Source organism: Sorex fumeus, unplaced genomic scaffold (genome assembly GCF_029834395.1).
Source record: "Sorex fumeus unplaced genomic scaffold, SorFum_2.1 ptg000020l, whole genome shotgun sequence".
In the NCBI taxonomy this organism is placed as follows: domain Eukaryota; kingdom Metazoa; phylum Chordata; class Mammalia; order Eulipotyphla; family Soricidae; genus Sorex; species Sorex fumeus.
Genome location: NW_026606077.1, coordinates 8,578,073 through 8,600,000, shown reverse-complemented (window position 1 = coordinate 8,600,000; position 21,928 = coordinate 8,578,073). Strand labels below are relative to the sequence as shown.

Here is a 21,928-nt window from a genome sequence, read left to right as displayed (position 1 = left end):
ACTGGAAGATGGGTTAATATCTGAAAGTGCTTGCCTGGCGAGCACAAGGGTGTGAGTTCAAGCCCTGGTGCTGCCACATGTACTGAGGTGAGTGGGACAGTCCCACTGTTTGTGATCCCCTGTGAGTGAGTGCAGGCCTATCAGTCTCAGTGCCACCTGGAAGTGAGGTGTTGACTCTGACAGCTCTGCTGTGAGTGATCCTGTACTGTGGGAAAGTGCTGGAAGATGGTTCATTGCTTAGGACACACAGGGGTAGTCGTGAGGCCCTGAGCTTAATGTCTGGGGCCACACATATATCAAGGTGATCCTGACTGCCCCTTGATCTAGGCTTCTCGGGTGAAAGGAGAAAGCTAAAATTTAGCCATACTTAAATTTTTAAGTAGCATTGCATTATAATATAACTTTACAGTGTGCGTTGTTATAAATTTATGTATATATGCACATCCCACACGGCAGAGCCTGGCAAGCTTCCCATGGTGTATTTGATATACCAAAAACAGTAACTAAAAGGGTCTTCATTCTCCTGACCCTGACAGAACCTCCAATACAGCAGCGTTGGGAAGGACGAATAAGGAGAGGCTGCTAAAATCTCAGGGCTGGGACTAATGGAGACATTACTGGCACCCGCTTGAGCAAATCGATGAACACAGCAGTGATAACAGTGATATATGCACATACACATACACATATATGTGTATATATGTACATATATATATGTATATATGCATGCATAAACACACTACATTAAATTCACCACAGTATGATACCTTGGTGGGGGTTGGGCAGTGGGTTTCACCACGCAATGCTTAGGGACTATCTCTGGCTCTGCTGAGTAACCCCTGGTGGTGCTTTGGGTGACCATATGTGGGTGCTAGGGATCAAATCAGCATCATTAGTATTGCAAGGGAAGCACTGTGATTTCATAAAGCAAAAAATTCACATGCATACAGAAAAATATATGATAATATAGAGAGATTCTCCACTCCCCCATATATACACACATAAGTGAAAGTATTAAAAATAGAATCATGCAACAAACTCATGGCTGTGAGTAACTAAGAGAGACTGGCTGGTCTTCTTTAAGTAGTATGTTAGTGTTATCTGTAGTTTGGAATTAAACACAGCAAAATGTTGACTTCTGTTTGTTAGATATATGGTTATGTCATTCTTTATACTTTTAGATTCTGTATTAGCTACACAATCTAGAAGGAGAATGTCAAATTTTATAGGATGAGCCCCCAGCAAATATGTTACTAGTCTATTTACTTATAAAATTGTTCTTATTTATCTGATCATCTACCTCTAATCAGAGGAAATAAAGTTATTGTATTATATTAGTCTATGATAGTAATATCTCCCAATATGTTTTTTTAAGACTTTTTTTTCCCTGAACCACTGTGAGATAAACCCTTACAAGGCTGTTCATGATTTGGTTTCGATCATACAGTCTTCCAAAACCCATTCTTCCACCAATGTACATTTCCCAGCACCCGTATCTCCCTCCCATTACTTTCCCTCGGCCTTCCTCTCTCTTCCTCTCTCTCTCTTTCTCTTTCTCTCTCTCTCTCTCTCTCTCTTCCTCTCCCCCCCCCCCTTGGGCATTGTGGCTTGCATTACAGATACTGAAAGGTTATTGTGTATATCCCGTTACCTACCTTTAACACCCAAGTTATTGTCCAGCACGATAATTTCCAATTATTATGGTTATACTGGTTTTTTTCTCTGTCTTACCTACTCTATACCCCCCACACACTTGTGGTAGATTCCAACTATTGACCAGTCCTGGCTCCTGTTTTTTTTTAAATTTAATTTTATTTTTATAAAGTGGGTCACAATAATTTTTGCACTCACTATTCCAACACCAGTCCTCATTATACCTTCCCACCACCATTATTTCAAATTTTTCCATTACCATCCAAATCTGCTCCAAAAGCAGCTCCTAAATAATTTATTTTGTATTGCTTGCTAAGAATAATCCACTAAAAGTACTGTAGCACACTGTCCTGCACTGTAGCACTGTCCTCCCATTGTTTATCGATTTGCTCGAGTGGGCGCCAATAACTTTTCCATTATGAGACTTGTTGTTATTGTTTTTGGCATATCATAGGATATGCCACGGGGAGCTTCCCAGGCTCTGCCATACGGGCGGGATACTCTCGGTAGCTTGCTGGGCTCTCTGAGAGGGACGGAAGAATTGAACCTGGGTCGGCTGGGTGCAAGGCCAACGCCCTGCCCTCTGTGCTATTGCTCCAGTCCCATCCACTGAAAATGATAAAAAAAAATGTGTGCTTAGGGGAAAGGGTGTGAAGATTGTTGTATCTCACCCTGGAGCCTTTAAAGCCTTGTATAAGAGATTACTAACATATTGTTATGTTGTTATAGATTGAGCCTTGTGTGCTAATATGTGTGTGTATATGTGTGTGTGTGTGTGTGTGTGTGTGTGTGTGTCTGTAATCAAGGTTGGTTGCCTTTTACTTTATACCCCACCAAATGTGGTATTGTGCATCAGTGACATAGAGTATGGTGTGTCGTGACTGCATGCTCCAGGAATTCTAAAATTTTAAATAGGGTTTTACAGCTGGAGTTAAAGATTAAACTGGATGGTGACTTTTGGATCTGGAGGCATTTCTGCAGCTTGTTGCTCTCCTCCAAGATTATTTGTGAGTCTCTGAATCATGGCTTTTAAGGAGCTTACCAGATTAATGATTTAATGATATTACCAGAGGCAATTCGTGGATGTGACGGCCAGGCTCCTGGAAGAACAGGGAGATGGGGGGAGGTCGTCCATTCCCGACTCCATGAGAACCTGGAGATTTTGGTCACAAAATCTGCATACCTGTTTTTCTCAACAGATTCATTCTCATGGATGAGATTTGTCCTGAGCCTGTGGAGATAGGCCATAAGGATGGTGGTAATTGGGTTCTGGAGATTTTTGGCTGCTGAGACTCTGTTGGGGCAGGTGGTGGGCTCACCTGCCCCCCTCCAGGGCACCCCTTAAGACTCGACCTAGCATGGGGTCTCGAGGCAGCTCTGTAGCTTGTTATTCTCCTCGGAATCTACTATATATATTTAAATATACCACAAGTGAATGCAGTCATTCTATATCTGTCCCTCTTCTATCTGTCTCATTTCACTCAGCATACTTTCCATGTCCATCCATTTATAGGCAAATTTCATGACTTCATTTTTCCTAACAGCTGCGTAGTATTTCATTGTGTAGATGTGCCATAGTTTCTTTAGCTCTTCATCTGTTCTCGAGCACTCAGGTTGTTTCCAGATTCTCTGTTTTTTTTTTTTTTTTTTTTTTTTTTTTTTTTTAGTGTAGAAGAACTGCTATTTATTCAGTCACTGATTAGCTGATTGAATTGGGCATAAACTCCACCTTTTTTCATAGTTTTATTTATTTATTTTTCTTATATTTATTTATTGAATCACTGTGGGAAAAGTTACTAAGCTTTCAGGTTTAAGTCTCGGTCACACAATGATCAAACACCTTTCCCTTCACCAGTACTCATTTTTCACCACCAAGAACCCAAATATACCCCCCCCCACCCCTCCCAGTGCCTGTGAGGCAGATGATTTCCACTTAACTCTTCTCTACATTGATTACATTCATTATTTCGATAAAAGATGCTCTGGTTTTTAATTAAACTAATTTATTGTAGTGTACGCCTCATGGTTATAATAGTGTTAATGGTTATTGTTCTGCTTTGGTTTTGGTGCCACACATGGTGGTGCTCAGGGCTTAATCCTGGCTTTGTACTCTGAGATCATTTTTGATGGGGCTTGGAGGACCACCAGAGTGATGGGGATTGAACCCAGGTCGGCTACATGCAAGGCAAAAACCCTCCCTGCTGTATTCTGTTCAGACCCACTGGTTATGGTTTTATTTTATCCACTTTTTTGGATTCTTTTGGGGGACCCAACATCCTGCAGTGCTCAGGGCTTACTCCTGGCTCTTCACTCAAGAATTATTCCTGGCAGAACTCAGGGCCTCATATGTGGTGCCAAGGATTGAACCTGGGCCGGGGTCTACAACATGCACGTCAAGTGCCCTCCCCTCTGTACTACCACTCTCTTTTCCCTGCAACCCAAGTGGTTATGGTTTTAATATAAATAGTTCCTTCGCCTTCATCAGCACCAACATATTCAAGACCCTCCAGCACTATCCTTGTATCAGAGCTAATCTGCCTCTTCCTGCTTCCCATTGTGGTAATCTAGTTTTGGAATCTAAGACCAAATGTTTGTTACCCTTTGATACTATCTATTCTCTTGTTTTATTTCTCTATGTATCACAGACGATTGAGATCATCTGGTATTTGTCTTCTGACTAAGTTCACGTAATATGATGCCTTCTAGTTCCATCTGAGTTGTAGCGAACAGCAAGATATAATCTTTTCCTATAGCTGAGTAGTATTCTGTTGTGTGCATCGCCAAGTGGTTTTAAGTCATTTGTTGTGGGGCATTTGGGTTTTTCTTTATTCTGGCTCTTGTACTATAAGCACTGCAGTGAACTTAGGTAGGTGGGCATGTATCTTTTCAGATAACTATTTTTGAGTTTATGGATAGATATGCCAAGAAGTGGATTCACTGGGTCACCTGAAAGCGCTCTTCTTACCTTTTAAAAGAAGTCTCCAGACTGTTTTCATAAGGGCTGGACCAGATGACATTTTTACCAACAGTGAATAAGGTCTCCTTTCTTAGCACTTCCCTTCTCACTGGTTGTCTCCAGACTCTTTGATATATACCATTTTCACTGGTGTGAGATGATACCTTGCTGTCATTTTGGTCTTCATTTCCCTGATAATAATGATGAACACATTTTCATATGCCATTTCTGGATGTCTGTTGTGGGAAAGTGTCTGTCTACATGGCTTCCTAATGTGGTTTTGATGGCACCACACTCAGATGGAATGAGCAGAATCCTGTAACACTTAATTTTGTTGGGTTTTTGTATGTATTGTGGTGGGAGGGGAGCAAACCTCCTGGTGATTGGTGACTACACTGGGCTCTGTGTTTGGGGGTTGCTCTTGCAGTGCGGGATCAGACCTGGACCTCCCACACCCAAGGCCTGTGTTCCACCTTCTTGCGCTATCTCACTCTTTCTCATGCACTTTATTCTGACTCTGTAGCACTGTAGCACTGTCCTCCCATCGTTCATTGATTTGCTTGAGCGGGCCCAATAATGTCTTGTTGTTACTATGTTTGACATATCAAATACATCATCGGGAGCTTGCCAGGCTTGCTGTGTGGTTGAGATACTGTCGGTAGCTTGCTGGGCTCTCTGAGAGGGGCAGAGGAATCGAACCCCGGTCGGCCGGGTCAGCCACGTGCAAGGCAGATGCCCTACCTGTTATGCTATCGCTCTAGCCCATTCTGACTCTAGATTTAGAAAAAGAAAAAATACTCCCTTCCCTTTATCCTTTTGATGTTGTGAAGAGGTCACATACACACCATGGCAAATTTTTGTTTTTTGGGTTGTGGTGCTTGCAGGGGGTCACAAATCACTTGGCCATGTTACTCACCAAAGTTCATACATTTTTGTTGTAGTGCTTGCTGGGGGTCAGATCCCATGTGGGTTTTTTGTTGTTGTTGTTGTTGTTGTTGTTTTTTAGTATATGTGCTGCCGAACAAGATAGTAAAATTTTTGGCTCCAAGGAGTTCCTTACAGTTTCTCTCAATAGCACTGTGGATAGGGTGTTTGCCTTGCACACGGCCAACTGGATTCGATTCCTCCATCCCTCTCGGAGAGCCCAGCAAGCTACCGAGAGTATCCTGCCTGCACGGCTGAGCCTGTCAAGCTACCCATGACATATTCGATATGCCAAAAACAGTAACAACAAGTCTCACAATTTGTTGTGAGACGTTACTGGTGCCCGCTCGAGCAAATCAATGAACAACGGGAGGACAGTTGTTGTTTTATAAAGTAGTTCACAATATTTGATTACATTTAATATTCAAGCATCAGTCCCACCACCATGTTTCGGATGTTTTTATCCTGAATCCCAACCCCTGCCCCAAAGCAGAACTGAAATCATTTATTTTGTATTATTTGTTTTGAAAAACCTCTGAAAATTCTACAAAGTTTTCTTAGAGGAAAGAGTGTGAAGATTGTTGTATTTCACCCAGAGGCCATTAAGCCCTTCTATAAGAGATCACTAGCAAAATTGTGGGTTTTGTTGTTGCTTTGTTTTTGGCTTTTTTTGGTCACACCCAGCAATACTCAGAGTTACTCCTGGCTCTGCACTCAGAAATTACTCCTGGTAGTACTTGGGCGAGACCATATGGGGTGCTGGGGATTGAACCCGGGTCAGCCTTATGCAAGGCAAAAGCTCTATCCACTGCTCTGGCCCTCATATCCCACTAGTATGGGGTTTACTCTCTCCTGGCTGTGGTATGGCTGGAAGTCATTTGTTATGCTACTTTAGGTATAAAGCAGATCTGCTGTGATAAAATTTGCAACCATATTCTTGCAGGGCAGGTGTTCTCAGCCACTGAGTTATTCCTTTGGGTCTATGATTCCTGATATCTCAGTCTTTGCATACAAACTTGAAGTATATCAATTTGTGGGTAGTGTGCACTTCTTCCGTAACTCAAAGCATGTAAAATAACATTACAGACAGAGATGTAACTGCATACTAAATAACAGTGTTATACCTTCCCGCTTTCTTTCCTGCAGGGAATCTTTAACCAGTTTCAGTGCAGTAGTGAAAAAGTGCTTCCATCCGACACTCTTCGAAGTGCTCTGGCAAAGACTTTTCAGGATGAGCAACGTTTCCAGCTGGGAATTATGGACGATGCTGCTGAGTGCTTTGTAAGCATTGCCCTCTGGCCGTCTTTGATGTGGGTGGGACTCTTGACAGTCTTTCTCAGTGTTAGTGTGGATTGTCCAGTGCCTGGTCTTTTCAATTATGAAAACTTGTCATTTACTCTACAAATAAAAACTAGTAACTACTAAACAAATGCAAAAACTAGCAATTTTCCTGGTTAGTCTTAGCTCTGTCTCTGTTAATGTACATGAATTGCTTAGTAAATTTATTCTTTGTGCTTGCTATTGTCTAAGATAACAGTGACTGTCACCTTCAGAGATGGGACTTTTAAAAAGACAAACCCTGCCACTCTTGAGTTTCCACAGTTTTGTTGCTCAACCAAGAATATCTTTAACAAGTTCCCTCGTGTTGCTAATATTGATACCACCTGTTTTGGGACCAGGCTTTGAAATTTTCTGCATTATAGAAGATAATGGAGATGGGGATGGAGCAATAGTACAGCAGTAGGGTAGGGCATTTGCCATGCATGCAGCCGATCCGGGTTCAAAACCCGGCATCCCATATGGTCCCCCAGGTACCACCAGGAGTATTTCCTGAGTGCAGAGCCAGGAGTAACCCCTGAACACTGCTGGATATTACCCAAAAAGCAAAATTAATGATAATAATAATAGAGAAGAATAACTACATTCTTAGAACAAGTCTGATATACTATTTAGACCTCTACGTTCATTATTTTCTGCTGACTTTTAACAGAAGATCCAAATCATTCTGAACTCTGGATTCTAGTCATCAACCTTCAAAAGGTTCTTTATTTTTGAGAAATCTGAGGATCCTGAGAAAGAGTAGAGGGACAAAGGTGTTTGCCTTGCACCCTGGATCAGCCCCTTCCCCCCCCCCCCCCCCCCCCACCGCACCAGTTATGGTCCCCATGCAATGACAGGAATGATCCCTGAGCAGAGAGACAGGAGTAAGCCCTGAGCACAGCTGGGTGTGGCCCCCATACCAGCTAAATAAGCAAGCAAAACTTCCCAAAGATTATATAATGTGTAGTCACCACACATAAGTTTATAGGGAAGTAACAAAATTATAGTGTGAATGTGGAACTCAGAAACCTGCGTGCAGTGCTTGGCAACACCACACACAAAATTTATTGAGATGGAGGAACAGATTTAGTGTTACGATTATCATTAGATAGGTGAGGCTATCAAAGATAGCATAAAGGATTCTTGTGGTGGTGGAATAGTTTTATATCTTTATGTGATAGCAGTTAAGTGACTTATACAGATGATGAAATTGCATAGAACTAATATATATGCATACATGAATATGTGTAAAACCGGTAGATTGGAATTGTGTTGATATCCATTTCCTGGTCTGACTAGTATGCTATAGTTACTCAAGAAATCGATGACAGGTACATGTCTCTTCTCTGCAATTTTTTTGAAATTTAAATTTAAAATTCATAGTAATTCACAAATTACTATAAATTTTAAATTTTTTTCTAATTCAACGTTGAAAAAAATCAAAGGTGTTCCTTATAGAAAGGCTGTTATTTCTCTGAAAAAAATTGCTTACTAATTTATCTATTGTATTGTTCATATTCTGCTCTTATTCTTTTACTGTTAGGAAAACCTTCTAATGAGAATTCACTTCCACATTGCTGATGAAACTAAAGAGGATATATGTACTACCAAACACTGCATTTCCCACCAGAAATTTGCCATGACATTATTTGAGCAGGTAACCATCTCTCTATTTCTATCACTTATTAGACCTTTTCCTTACAACGTTTCCTTACAATGCGGCCGCGCGACATCCTTTTATGACATCTTATTATCTCATTCCTACTTTGGACAAACTGGCAGGCTACCGAATGTAGCCTGCCCACACAGCAGAGTCTGGCAAACTTCCCGTGGCGTACCCAATATGCCAAATACCAGTAACAATGATGGGTCTCATTCTCCTAAAGAGCCTTGAATATAATCTCAGGGCTAGGACGAAGGAGACGTTACTGGGGCCTGCTCGAGGCAATCGACGATTAACAGGATGATTTGTGATTTTTGTGATTTGTGATTCCTTACAACACTTTATCCTGGGATGTGAGTTGTAAAATGGGTGTAAACCCAGTTAGTGAGGGCTGGAGTGATAGTACAGTGGGTAGGACATTTGCCTCGCACACGGCCAACCTTGATTCTGTCCCTGGCATCCATATGGTTCCCTGAGCACTGCCAGGAGTGATTCTCGAGTGCAGAGCCAGGAACAACCCCTGAGCATCACTGAGTGTGGCCCCAAAACAAAATAAAACCAGTTAGTAACTTGACTGCTTAATTATCTTTATTTTCCTTGGGTCCAGTGTGTGTGTACTAGCTGTGGTGCGACTTCTGATCCTCTGCCTTTCATCCAGATGGTGCATTACATTTCCACCACTTCTCTTTGGTGAGTTGTACAGAGTTCCCTGTAGATCCTCTTAAGAGCTCTGCCAGTTGTTTGGGTTTTACTGAAGGCATTCATGTCGCTTATATCCTTACTGCTTATTCTATGCTGTAGTGTAAACATTCAGAATAGTAATTTAAAAATAGCCCTTGTTCTCTTATACTTTTCAATTTCTCAACTTTCCCTAGGCTTAGTTCAGGCAAGCAATGTGAAAAGAAGAACGGGGTTTCTGTGAGCTTTGGGTTTAGGGACAGGCAGAAATTCTCACTGTGGTTGTGGGGTACAGAAGCTGATCAGGACAAGGAATGTTGGTGTACTGGGCAGGGGGTGAACCTTAAACACGGGAATCAGCTGTTTGCATGAATGACACTTTTGATTTAGCTGTGAATGTATAATTCCTACCATCATCCCACTCCCATTCCCCGTCTTGAAGCAATCAGGCTATTTGTATGCTGGAGAGAAGAGAGAAGCCCTCGCCTCGCATGTTTGGGGAGCTGCTGCAGAATGCCAGCACCATGGGGGACCTGCGGAATTGTCCGGTGAGTTCTCTGGAAGGGTGTTTGCAACCTGGGGGGGAGCCCTGGGGTCACTGGAATTGAGGCTGATTGAGGGGGAGGGAACACTCACACCAGCCTTCTACACGTTTTTCAGAGCAATTGCGGAGAGAGAATTCGGATTCGCCGTGTGCTGATGAATGCACCACAGATCATCACCATTGGGCTGGTTTGGGACTCAGACCACTCAGATTTGGCAGAAGATGTCATTCACAGTCTGGGGACCTGCCTTAAGCTGGGTGATGTGAGTTGTTAGTTTCCTTTATCTCTGATTTAGATTTCTTGTCTTTTAGTAATACTCAAAAACACTTAATACTAAACCCAAAAATATACACTCGATGATAATATTATAAAGCCAGAAACAAATGTATTTGTGTTTATGTACATGTACATATATTACATACACTTACATTATTCACATACATCTTCTGGGTAGGTGTAAAAGTATGATTTTTTTTTTAATTGAGGTAACACTGTTTTACCAGATTATATATGTTTTGTTGGTACAATTTCTTCTTTTTCTTTTTTCTTTTTTTGGTCTTTGGGTGGTGCTCTGGGCTTACTTCTGGCTTTGCACTCATGGATCACTCCTGGTGGTACGCAGGGAACCACACGGGGTGCTGGGGATTGAGCCTAGATCAGCCATTTGCAAAGCAAGCACTTTCTGTTTCGTGTAGTACAAGTTCACAAATTCAAATGTATGTTGCTATACCATTCCCACTGCCAAAATGCTTCCCTTATTTTGCGTGGGAGGAACTTTTTGGGTCACACCCGGTGATGCTCAGGGGTTACTCCTGACCCCGCACTCAGGAATTACTCCTGGTGGTGCTTCAGGACTATATGGGATGCCAGGGATCGAACCTGGGTCAACTGAATACAAGGCAAGTGCCCTATCCTGTGTACTATCGCTCCTGTTCCAATACCACCCCAGCTCCAGAGAGCCCACCTTCCCCTTAACAGTGCCCAGTAGCTCCTTCCATATAAGCTTAATTCATAAGCAAAATCTCCAGTTCCAATGACTTCGGCCATTTATTGGTCCCTTATTATATTTCTCTATGTAATTCCACATATGAGAGATTATTTTTAAAGAATTTATTAGGAAGTGGTAATATCTATACACATATAGATGAATAAAGCTAAACTGAATTTCCACAAAAATTTTAAAGCAATTAGTTGATAAAAAAAACTTTAAAAAGTTTTTATATTTTTCTTTCTTTTTTATAGGTACAAATTAAAAAATAGTCTGACTAATTCTATGCATTTAAAATATATAAAAGTAAGAATGAAGAGAGGAGAATTAAGAAAATTTTAAGGGGAACTCTGAATAGGCCTAAAAGAGTATAAAAATGTGTTTTATCCTAAAAAGGGAATATTGGCTTTATGTTAGAAAATACTACATTATAGATAATACCTAAACATCTGCACTGATAAGTAAAAGACTAATAAAAATCTTGTTGGGACCAAGGAAATAGTACAGTGGGCAGTGTGCTTGCCTTGCACTCTGATGAATTGGATTGGATTGAATTGGATTCAATTCCTGGCATTTTATATGGTCCCCCGAGCCTCCACCAGGAGTGAGCCCTGAGCCCTGAGCACTGCAGGGTGTAGCTGTCCCACCCTCGAAGCAACAACAACAACAGAATCTTATCTATGGGGAAAAAAACAAACCACCTGAATAGACATTGCACGTTCAACATACGTGAAGCATGAATTCATTAATGAGAAAGGATTATACCCTTACCAAGCTTGTAATAAGCAGATCTTTCTTAATCTTTCTTAATCTAGTGTGGGGTGGGGAGCCACAATCCCCAGGAGAGCGTCCCAGACTCAGTGGCAGAGTGCTGAGATGTTTGTCCTGCCTCTAAAGAAGCCCCTTCACGCCTGTTGCAAAACTGGTTTTGAGGCTATGAATTCTCTAAGCTGTTACCTGTCCACGAAGCTACTCAGTACGTTAATTAAATGATGGACAAAGAGATGGGTGAAAGAACATGCATCGATTCATTCCTTTCTCCTTTTTCGTCCTAGCTATTCTTCCGTGTGACTGATGACCGGGCCAAGCAGTCGGAGCTGTACTTAGTGGGAATGATCTGCTACTATGGCAAACATTATTCTACATTTTTTTTCCAAACAAAGATCCGTAAATGGATGTATTTTGATGATGCGCATGTCAAGGAGGTAGGACTGTTCAAGGCCTCCTGGGAGTGTTGGAACCCAACAAAGAGCTAGAATTCATTATTTACCTTCATTGTTTCATTTTTGTAATTTTCATGTCTGCTTATCTGTCTGGTGAACTTAGGAGGTTATCAGTCTTATCTTCCTTGATAGACAGCAAGTCCTCAAGGATAGGACAATCTATCTTCTGTTATTTTCTCCAAGTCTTAACATCTCCAAGATGTTAAATCAATTTGTGTGAAAGTTGTCTAATTCCTCAAATGAAATGAGAAGGTTAGAAACAAGCTTAGGATTTCAAATCTTAGAATCTATGGACTCAGGGCTGCTTGCTAAAAATTATTCTGTAATGTTTATCCTCCCTGAAATGCCTTATTACTGATTAATGTATTTTTGGGATGTCATAGGAAAAACCAGGCTATGATAACATTTAAAGTTGGAAACTACAATCTAAACACAGAGCCTTTGACTGTAGCCTGTGAGCTGTGTCTATCTGTGGCCCGGAGGCATTCTTCCAGAATGGGAAAGTGTTTGTCAAATCCCCTGGTTTTTAAGTAGATTTCTTAAAAAAAATATTTATTTATTTACTTTTTGGGTCACACCGGCAATGCACAGGGATTACTCTTGGCTCCTCACTCAGGAATTACTCCTGGCAGTGCTCAGGGGACCACATGGGATGCTGGGAATTGAACTTGGGTCAGCCGGGTGCTAGGCAAACACCCTATCTGCTCTGCTATCGCTCCAGCCCCAAATCCCCTGATTTTTAAAACTTCTTTTCTCTTTTTATCCTCTTTGGTTTTGGGCCATACCTTTAGTGCTCAGGGATGACTCCCAAGGATGCCCTGGGGTCTGTGAGGTACCAGACATCAAACCGGGGGCTCCTGCCTACCAAGCATGTCAGCTCACCATTGCTCCATCTCCCTAACCTCTATTGTAAGTTTTTTCTTTGGTAGTGCTAGGAATAGAGCATAAAGCCTCACACATGCAAGGCATGTGCTCTGATTTTGAGCAACTTAAATAAGTTCTTTGAGCATTAAGTTTTTTAACTTAAAAATTATGCCTACTTACAGTATGTATGTGAAAGAAGCATGTGAATGTGTTTTAGTTGCAATAACCTCATTAAAGATCTATTAGACCTCAGCTCTGAACTAAGCAACATACTAGTTGTCTGACGTCAAGAGCACATCATCTAAGAATGTGGCCTGCTAGAGCTTATGAGAGGCTAACTTGGAGAATTTGATTCGATGTTTTAGTAGCTGTTAGATCACTCTCTTCCACTGCTGTGGGAGTGCTGAATCGAGCATAAAGCTGAGGTCAAGAGTTTCGGCTGTCTATTCTAAGAAGTTTGACATTTTACATCTTGCCATGTGTGAACTCTGTAACTGTCACGTGTGAACTCTGTACCAGAGAGGCAGGATATGAGAGTTTTTGTTTGTTCTCTGATGTCATAAAAGTGATTTTTAAAATATAGGAGAAATTTATAGGAATACAAAATTGAAGCGAGGACTTTAATTTTGTCTGTGAAATATTTGATTACAAAGGCAAGCTGAAAGCTTCTTACATAATAATCCACCTTGGAAAATGTATTTTCATATAATTCATAACTGAATTGCTGTTTTTAGAAATAAAAGTAATTTTACTCATCCCTTTTTTATACAGACTTTTAATGCTATTTAAAGGGTTTTAAAGCAAAAAAAAATGAAGTTTAGACAAAATCACTTTTGTTGTTCCATTAAGGTTAACAATTATTTTTACCCAATACTTGTCCTTCCATTGTCTTCATTTTTTTTTTAGAAAAATAGAATGGCTAGCTATATTTTGAATTGTGGCTGTGAAGTATAATCATCATGTTGTTCTGGTTATTTTTGGTCCAGATTGGGCCCAAATGGAAAGATGTGGTGACCAAATGCATCAAGGGGCATTATCAGCCTTTGCTGCTGCTCTATGCGGACCCTCAGGGGACCCCAGTGTCCACACAGGACCTGCCCCCTCAAGTCGAGTTCCAGCCATACAGCAGGACGTGCTATGACAGTGAAGACTCAGGTGAGCAGCCTTGGTCTGGTCTGCCCTTCCTCCCCAGCCCCTTTCCAGCGTGCTCTTGGAACACTTGGGGCTCCTTATTGATCCTGAGTCATACGTGACCGGCCTTGGCGAGGGGGAGTCTGTGAGATGGATATGAGAGAAGAGCCGACGGGTGCTGAGGCCCAGGCAGTGCCAGACCTGTCTCCTTTATCTGGCGAGAATGCACTGCCAAAATCACTTGGCCCCAGTTCAGAAGTTAGAAGGAAATCATGTTGTTGACTTTAACCAAGATGTTAGTTTTTTGTTTGACTAAGGTTCCGGGTCCTTTCCTTTTTCATGTTATGAGGTAATGATGGTCTGCAGGAGTCAGTTTCAGGGGTCCAGTTTCAGACCTTTGTGTTGTTTGCAGCCCCCCACAGCCATCCCCAGTATCCCCTTGTCCCTGTGCCAGAGTCCACCAGGCCCTCTTCCTTTCAGACCCTGTTCCACTCCCCTCTGCTGACCTCAGCTCAAAGGTGACGGTTGTTACCAGCAGTTTCATAGCAATTTACGTGAGATGGAGGCTGATAAAAATCACTGTTACTGTCACTGTCCTCCCATTGTTCGTCGATTTGCTCGAGCGAACCCAGTAACATTGTGAGACTTGTTACAAGGCCGATAAAAATGATTTGAGTATTACAGAATTAGTTATCTTGGAGGGTCAGGGGGTGATATTTTTGTTTCAAAATGCCAAATGAGAGAGTGAAATCCCTCAGCTTATCAATGACTTGTCCACTTCTAGTTCGAGTGTCTGGACTTTTAATCATCTTCACCTGTAGAGACAGTTTTCTCACAATTTTGGCATGATGCCTAGAGTCTGAGGTTAACCTACAGAGGCTAATAATTTCTTAGACACCAGGCTTTACAGCCCTATAGATTTTGATTTATGAACGGGAAGAAGAAATGTCCTCTTTTAGACTCGGGTTGACTCGAGTATACATTTTGAAGGAGAGGACATCAGTCTTTGGTCTCTGCCCTCCCCCCCCCCCCCGCCCCCGCCTTTGACCCTCCCTCCTGCTCGTCCCTGCTCTTCCTACTCTGACACCTCACCCAGACCTGCTCAGTGACTTCTCCCTCCAGTCTGACACTATCTCCACTGTTGGGTGCATCTCGGGAGACTTTAAGGAAAGTATAGACTGACTTAACGCATTCACACTAAAGTAGAAATTGCAGCCCCATAACTCCTCAGTGATATAAAAAGTGCTTATAATGTCAATTTAGTGTTTGAAATGACATTTCTGGCAGTATTGCAGAAAAATGATGGGATAAGGGAACAACTGATTATATATGCCAGGTCGACCTGGGACTCTCCATCTAATTAGATGTTACTTTTCACAACTTTTTCCTTTCCGCTTTCCCCCCATAGGTTTTCTAAAAGCCCCACAGTTTTTGACAGTGGCAGGCAAAGTGAGGGCTTCAGCAAGGTAGGGGCAGGAATGGGAGAACTTGTTTGTGTGTCTGGGTTATCCGGAAGTTGGGTGTTGGGGCGAATGGCTCTGGTGTCTCCTTCTCACCCTTTCATCTAGGAAACTCTTACCTTACGGACCTTTGTCGCCTTCCATCTCTTTGCCTTCTTCTGTGTCTGTTCTTCTCTGTCCTCACTTTCCCGTGTGTCTCCTCCTTCCCTCAGGGAGGGAGCCTTCCATCTCCAGTGACACTCGAACAGATTCCTCTGCGGAGAGCTGTCCCTACAAACACTCCCACCATGAGTCTGTGGTCAGTCACTTCTCTTCTGAGTCTCAGGGGACAGTCATCTATAACGTGGAGAGTGATTCCATGTCTCAGAGCAGTCGGGACACAGGTAGGGACTGATATAGTAGGCCCTGCTTGCCTGGGTCAGTTCCTGAATAGAGGGTCTCTCAAGAAAAAGAAACCTGGGCAAGTCAGAAATGTTTGTCATGCGATGACTGTGCACAAAACTAATTGTGATTTAAAAAAGCAACTGAATTTTGAGAAAATGATGGTGTTCCATTTCACATATTACTGCTAACAGCAGCTTATCAATTAGGATCATTATGTAATTATTGATATGACTGTTTACTTTGAAATCTGCTTTATCTTCTATGCTTTGATCTCTGTCCTTTTCCTAGTGTCCCATTAAATCCTGCGGTCATGTAGCCTGTCTCGTTTTCATGCCACACTTGGTTTCAAGTAAAGGATTTTGATAAAGGGGGTTTATTTTTGGAATGGGAACATCTGCTTATCACCTCATTAGGCTTCCTGCAGAACAGAGATGCACAAGAATGAAAGCTGGTCTGTTACTATGAACTGCACGCAAGGAACATACTTGCATTGTCCTGTTGATCTGTAGAAGTGTGAACCTGTGTCCATGGAAGAAATCAGTATAAGGCATGAAAGGAAGATCAGTGAGTGGCTGCTAAGGTGGAGTTTTCCACCAAAGGCAGACTAGTACTCACAGTCTTAGAACTGGATAGGAGTGAGTTTATAGCTTCATATTGGTGGTTTAGACTCTGACTCTGCGCATGACCTTTTTAAACATTTCTAAAAGTTGAAAAATGCAAACATGCACACACATACATTTTCATATACTGAAACTATAATTGTCAATCAATAAAGAATTGGGATGGGTGTTAGGAAAGGAAGGAAAGCCAGAGCAGAGGTGACATAGGGACAGGGATGTTATGGCCACTGAGGTGGCATTCTGTGGCAACCTTATCTCAGTACCATAAACTTGAATACTACTGTAACTATATTACCCAATTTACTGTGTTAGAATATACTCTCAGTCTTGGAGGTGACTCAGAAGGCTGAAGCATGTGCTTTGCATGCAGGATCCCCTCATTTGCTTCTGGAACCACAAGATCCATGGAACCTTGCTTGTAGTGACCTCCAGGCACCACTGGGCATTGCCCCCCCCCCCACACACACACGTACGTACACACACACACACACACACACACACACACACACACACCGAAGTATACTGAGCAGAATAACACACTATCTGTCACACATATCATGAACCTAGATTGAACAATATCTCATAGTCAATCTAGTTTTATCTATGTCTCTTTCCACTTTTCCTACTCCTCGATTTTTTGAAGCAGATTTCAAACATATCATTTTTCCCGTAATTATCTTAGTATGTATCTCGCTGTAGCACTGTAGCACTGTCCTCCCCTTGTTCATTGATTTGCTTGAGTGGGCACCAGTAATGTCTCCATTGTGAGCCTTGTTGTTACTATTTTTGGCATATTGAATATGCCATGGGGAGCTTGCCAGGCTCTGCCGTGCGGGTGGGATACTCTCAGTAGCTTGCCAGGCTCTCCGAGAGGGATGGAGGAATCAAACCCAGGTTGGCTACATGCAAGGCAAACCCCTGTGCTATCGCGCTCAGTAGAGAATAGAAACACACTTGGATAACAAAGTGTGGCATGCCACTGTGCATAAGCAAGGGTGGCAGATCCATACGAGAATGCAACTAGTCTTGACTGCTAAAAAGAAACCTGAGAACTCACTTCGCATCCATGTGAAAGTAGAAATCCATCAGAAATATTACATATTTTTTGCACATATATTAGTATGTATCTCAAAAACATAAATTATTGTTTTTACTTTTGAAAAATATTTATTTTTTGATATTATTTTACAATATTTAGTGAAATATATTTCAAGAAGTCTGAGAGGGGAGAGGTATGTGCTCTAGAGAGACATGGGCTTCCCCAGAGGGGGAAGAGGCCACGGTTCACATCTCGGGCGAAGATGCGAGCGAATGTCCTGGGGAGAGAATGTGGCAAGAAGTGATTATTTATTTATTTATCTTTATTTTTATTTTTTGCTTTTTCGGTCATGCCAGGTGATGCACAGGGGTTACTCCTGGCTTTACACTCAGGAATTACTCCTGGCGGTGCTCAGGGGACCGTATGGGATGCTGGGAATCCAACCCGGGTTGACCACGTGCAAGGCAAACGCCCTACCCGCTGTGCTATCGCTCCAGCCCAAAGTGATTTTTTTTAATGTACCATTATCACACTTAAAAGAGTAATTTCTTAAAACCACCAAATAAGCAATATCAAATTACTTTATGAATGTCTTTTTTTTTTTTTTTTTTTTGCTTTTTGGGTCACAGGTGGCAATGCACAGGAGTTAATCCTGGCTCTGCACTCAGGAGTTACTCCTGGCGGTGCTCAGGGGACCATATGGGATGCTGGGAATCGAACCCGGGTCAGCTGTGTGCAAGGCAAACGCCCTACCCGCTGTGCTATCTCTCTAGCCCCCGTCATAAGTTTTTTAATGGTTTCTGTGTTTGGCTTCATGATATGTGTGACAGATAGTGTATTATTAGAATCCAAAATGAAGTTACATATTGTTATGGAATTGATAGGTCTTTGCCATTTCCTTTAATCTTAAGTTTCTCCTCTTTTATACTTGGAATTTTTGGTTGAAGAACTAGCAGGTTTGTCTTTGAGATTCCTATATTTAAACTTTTTTCTGATTGTGCTCCTGTGGTAAACGTTCACATTCTCTAGCTTGTTTGTTTTGTAAATTAAAACCAAACAAAGTGTGGTCAGAATTGGATCTAGAAGTGTGGTCAGAGTTGGATTTCTCTTGATGATATTGCATCAATGAGTACTTGAAAGTGTTTCTTTAGAAGATGTTTCTGAAGAGAAAATCAAGTTACATGATAACTAAGGCCAATTTTCCAGGCGAATGAGGTTTCTGTGAAGGGTTTTTGATTGGCTGCTGCTGGCAGTGGGCCAATATAATCCACTGGTTTAACTTGTAGATTTAGTTGCTGCAAGTGATTTCTTTCCTGTGGGCCCAGAAATAGCATAAGAACAAATAAAAGTAACAAAAGATATCATTGGTTATTAATTGAAAACATGTAGGCCCATCACTTCTCTGCGAATATCTGAAAATCTACAAGGACTTTTCCTGTACTAACATAGGAAAACATTCAGTTAGTCCTCAGTACGTGGGAGAACCTTGGGGATTTTCTAAAACAGCTTCCAGTTTAATTTGCCTCTGGCTTTCAGTTCTGATTTCAGAAACTTATGAAGTAATTATAACGATTATAGTGTGACATTTGCTGTTACCAACTCATAGTTATATGTTCTCATACTATGGGCATGAAATAGGACAAATTACATGAAAGAACCCAGATCTGTGTGCTTGGGTTTCCAGTGATTAATACTGAGAAACTTGAAAGTGAATCTCCGGTAAAGTCTGGGGATGAGAATGAGAATTATTAAATATTCAGTACCCCTTTCAATGATTTACATTTCAGGATGGTTTAGAATTGAATCTTTTTTGATTAGTTTGTTATTGGAGTGTCATAATTGGCAATACTATTGAAGTTGTTTTATACTCACAGAGCTGCTCTATCAGTTATCTGCCGGTGCTTCAGGATCTCTCTACCATTATCTTACCGACCTTCCCTGCTCTCATGTCTTAGAGATCTGAATCTTAACTGTAAAGTGTAATCTCCAGTGAGGTCAAGTTTCGTGATACCTGGACTAGGGATGGGAATGAGAGTCACACAGTCAGAGCTCCTGGACAAAGACTGAGATGCTTGGGATAATTCTAGGTTAATAAAATCTGGACGTTACTTGAAAATAAATAAGAAAATAAATAAAAGGGCAAGCTCTGTTTATATGAGAGTGAAAATGCACTGGTACATGACATTTTAATTTAATCTTTAAAACTTTGCCTTATAAAAATTACCAATTAATGTATCCTTGGGCTGGAGCGATAGCACAGCGGGTAAGGCATTTGCCTTCCAAGCGGCCAACATGGCCGACCCGAGTTCGATTCCTCCACCCCTTTCGGAGCTACTGAGAGTATCTCGCCCTCACGGCAAAGCCTGGCAAGCTCCCCGTGACTTATTCGATATGCCAAACACAGTAACAATTGTCACAATGGAGATGTTACTGGGCCCGCTCGAGCAAATCGATGAACAACGGGAGGACAGTGACAGAATGTATCCTTTGGGTCATTAGGAAGATTATGAGTGAACGAATGATAATTACTAGAGAGATAGTAAAGTGTTTGCCTTGCATGTGGTCAAGCCCAGTTCAGTCCCTGGCTGTGGGACTAGGGGTCACTCCTAAGCACAGAGCCCGAAGTAAGCTCTGAATACTGCTGGGTGTGGGCCACCCTGGCCCTCCCACCAGAAAAAAGTAATGGTCATTGTGGGCCAAAATGTGCTGCTAAGTGGTAGAGCACATGCTTTATATGCGTGAAGATCTGATGGTTCCCTGCGCTGCGGTCCCTCCCCACCCCCCCAAAAAAGTCCCAGAATGTAGCTCAGTAGAAGAGTTTGTGCTTTGTACTTGTAAGGTCCTGGTACCTTAGGACTGTCACCTCCTCCCCCCAAAAATCTCAGAAGACTTTATAGCCTTGGAAGTTCCCATGAAATACTTTAGATTGCATTTATTTGTAGTTACTACCACTCTACTTCAGATAGTCTTGGTTCTTCTAGCTTCTGATACTTGGATGTATGGGCGGGGCGCTGCTGGGAGTCCCAAGACAATGGGGTCAGTGTCAGGTCCCAGCTCATCCCTGTCCCCTGTGCTTCCAGGACATCTGACTGACAGCGAATGCAATCAGAAACTCACGTCCAAGACAGGGTCACTGCTGGAACGCAAGAGGAGCTCTGGCCGAGCGAGGAGGAAGGTGGATGAGTCGCGAGCCTCCGGGTACCACAGTGAAGGCAAGCCATTCTGCCGCGCTGCTTGCCCTCAGTCTCGCTCACACCGGGACTTGCCCATGGCCCAGTGGGGTGGCCATGCTTCCTCTCCACTTTGGGATCTGGGCATCTGGGCATCTGTAATTAAACACTGACCATTGTTTCCTTCTTTGCATTTTATTATGTTTTTCAGGAGAAACACTGAAAGAGAAGCAGGCTCCTAGGAACGCCTCAAAGTCATCGGGCAGCACCAACAGGCTGAGGGACTTTAAAGAGACGGTCAGCAACATGATCCATAACAGACCATCCCTGGCCTCGCAGACCAGCGCGGGCTCTCCCTTTGCAGGGAAGGGAGGACACCAGACTGACAAGAACCTGAAGAACTTGCCTTTATACTCTCGTGACTGGGAAGGAGAGAGCACCAGCAGTGAGTCAAAATCCAGTTCTTCCAGCAAGTATCGCCCAACATGGAGACCCAAGAGGGAATCTCTGAATATTGACAGTATCTTTAGTAAGGACAAAAGGAAGCATTGTGGCTACACCCAACTCAGTCCCTTTTCTGAGGATTCAGGTGAGTTTAGGAGTAAAACAAACTTGAGTATTTTAAAAGTCTGGATTGTCTCATAGACTTGGCCAAGTATGTTTTTACCGTAGTGCTGAGCTGTTGGGGATATACATTCACTGAAGAAGTAATAGCAGAGGGGGCTTAGACCTTAATTCGAGGCAGAGGCTAATCTACCTCCTTTTCCATGCTTGGCTTTGGACCGGGATAGCTAAGGAATTTACACCAGATGAACTGAGCAAGCCACCTGCTTATGAGGTTAAAACTGGTGGACCCAGCCCTCCGTGGAAGCCCGCGGGCACTGCGCGGCCAGGTGCTCACCTGTTAGAGCAGCAGCCTCGCCTCATCCAGCGGATGGAGTCGGGCTATGAGAGCAGCGAGAGGAACAGCAGCAGCCCTGTCAGCCTGGACGTCGCCCTGACGGAGAGCGCGAGTGCCAGCAGGTATTGTTTGCTTTTGAGTAGCGTCCCTGTCCCCTGCAGCACGCTGAGCCAGTGCTCGGAACTTGGGAGAGATGGGGCCCTGACCACCCTGCAGGCCAGCCTGTGTGCTAGTGACTTTCAGGACAACAGCACCCTCTGCTGGGCAAAAGGGCAAGAAGGGAATTACAAAGTAATTGTTTTGTACGGACTTGTTCGTTTGTTTGGGGGCCCCACCCTGTGATGCTCAGGGCTTCTGCCTGGCTCTGTGCTCAGGAATCACTCCTGGCAGTGCTGGGGGCGGGGGGGGG

The 21,928-nt window shown here is 42.7% G+C and overlaps 1 protein-coding gene across 1 annotated transcript in view; it reads left to right on the top strand.

Moving 5' to 3' along the window:
- The window catches only part of USP54 (ubiquitin specific peptidase 54), a 98,715-nt gene that overhangs the window by 50,952 nt on the left and 25,835 nt on the right, over positions 1–21,928 (top strand). Inside the window, exons 4-14 of the mRNA XM_056113336.1 lie at positions 6,680–6,814; positions 8,397–8,510; positions 9,124–9,206; positions 9,637–9,742; positions 9,855–10,001; positions 11,783–11,932; positions 13,801–13,969; positions 15,618–15,788; positions 20,529–20,660; positions 20,830–21,207; positions 21,410–21,641. Coding sequence (XP_055969311.1) covers positions 6,680–6,814; positions 8,397–8,510; positions 9,124–9,206; positions 9,637–9,742; positions 9,855–10,001; positions 11,783–11,932; positions 13,801–13,969; positions 15,618–15,788; positions 20,529–20,660; positions 20,830–21,207; positions 21,410–21,641 — 1,817 coding nt within the window. The remainder of the gene's footprint in view (positions 1–6,679; positions 6,815–8,396; positions 8,511–9,123; positions 9,207–9,636; positions 9,743–9,854; positions 10,002–11,782; positions 11,933–13,800; positions 13,970–15,617; positions 15,789–20,528; positions 20,661–20,829; positions 21,208–21,409; positions 21,642–21,928) is intronic.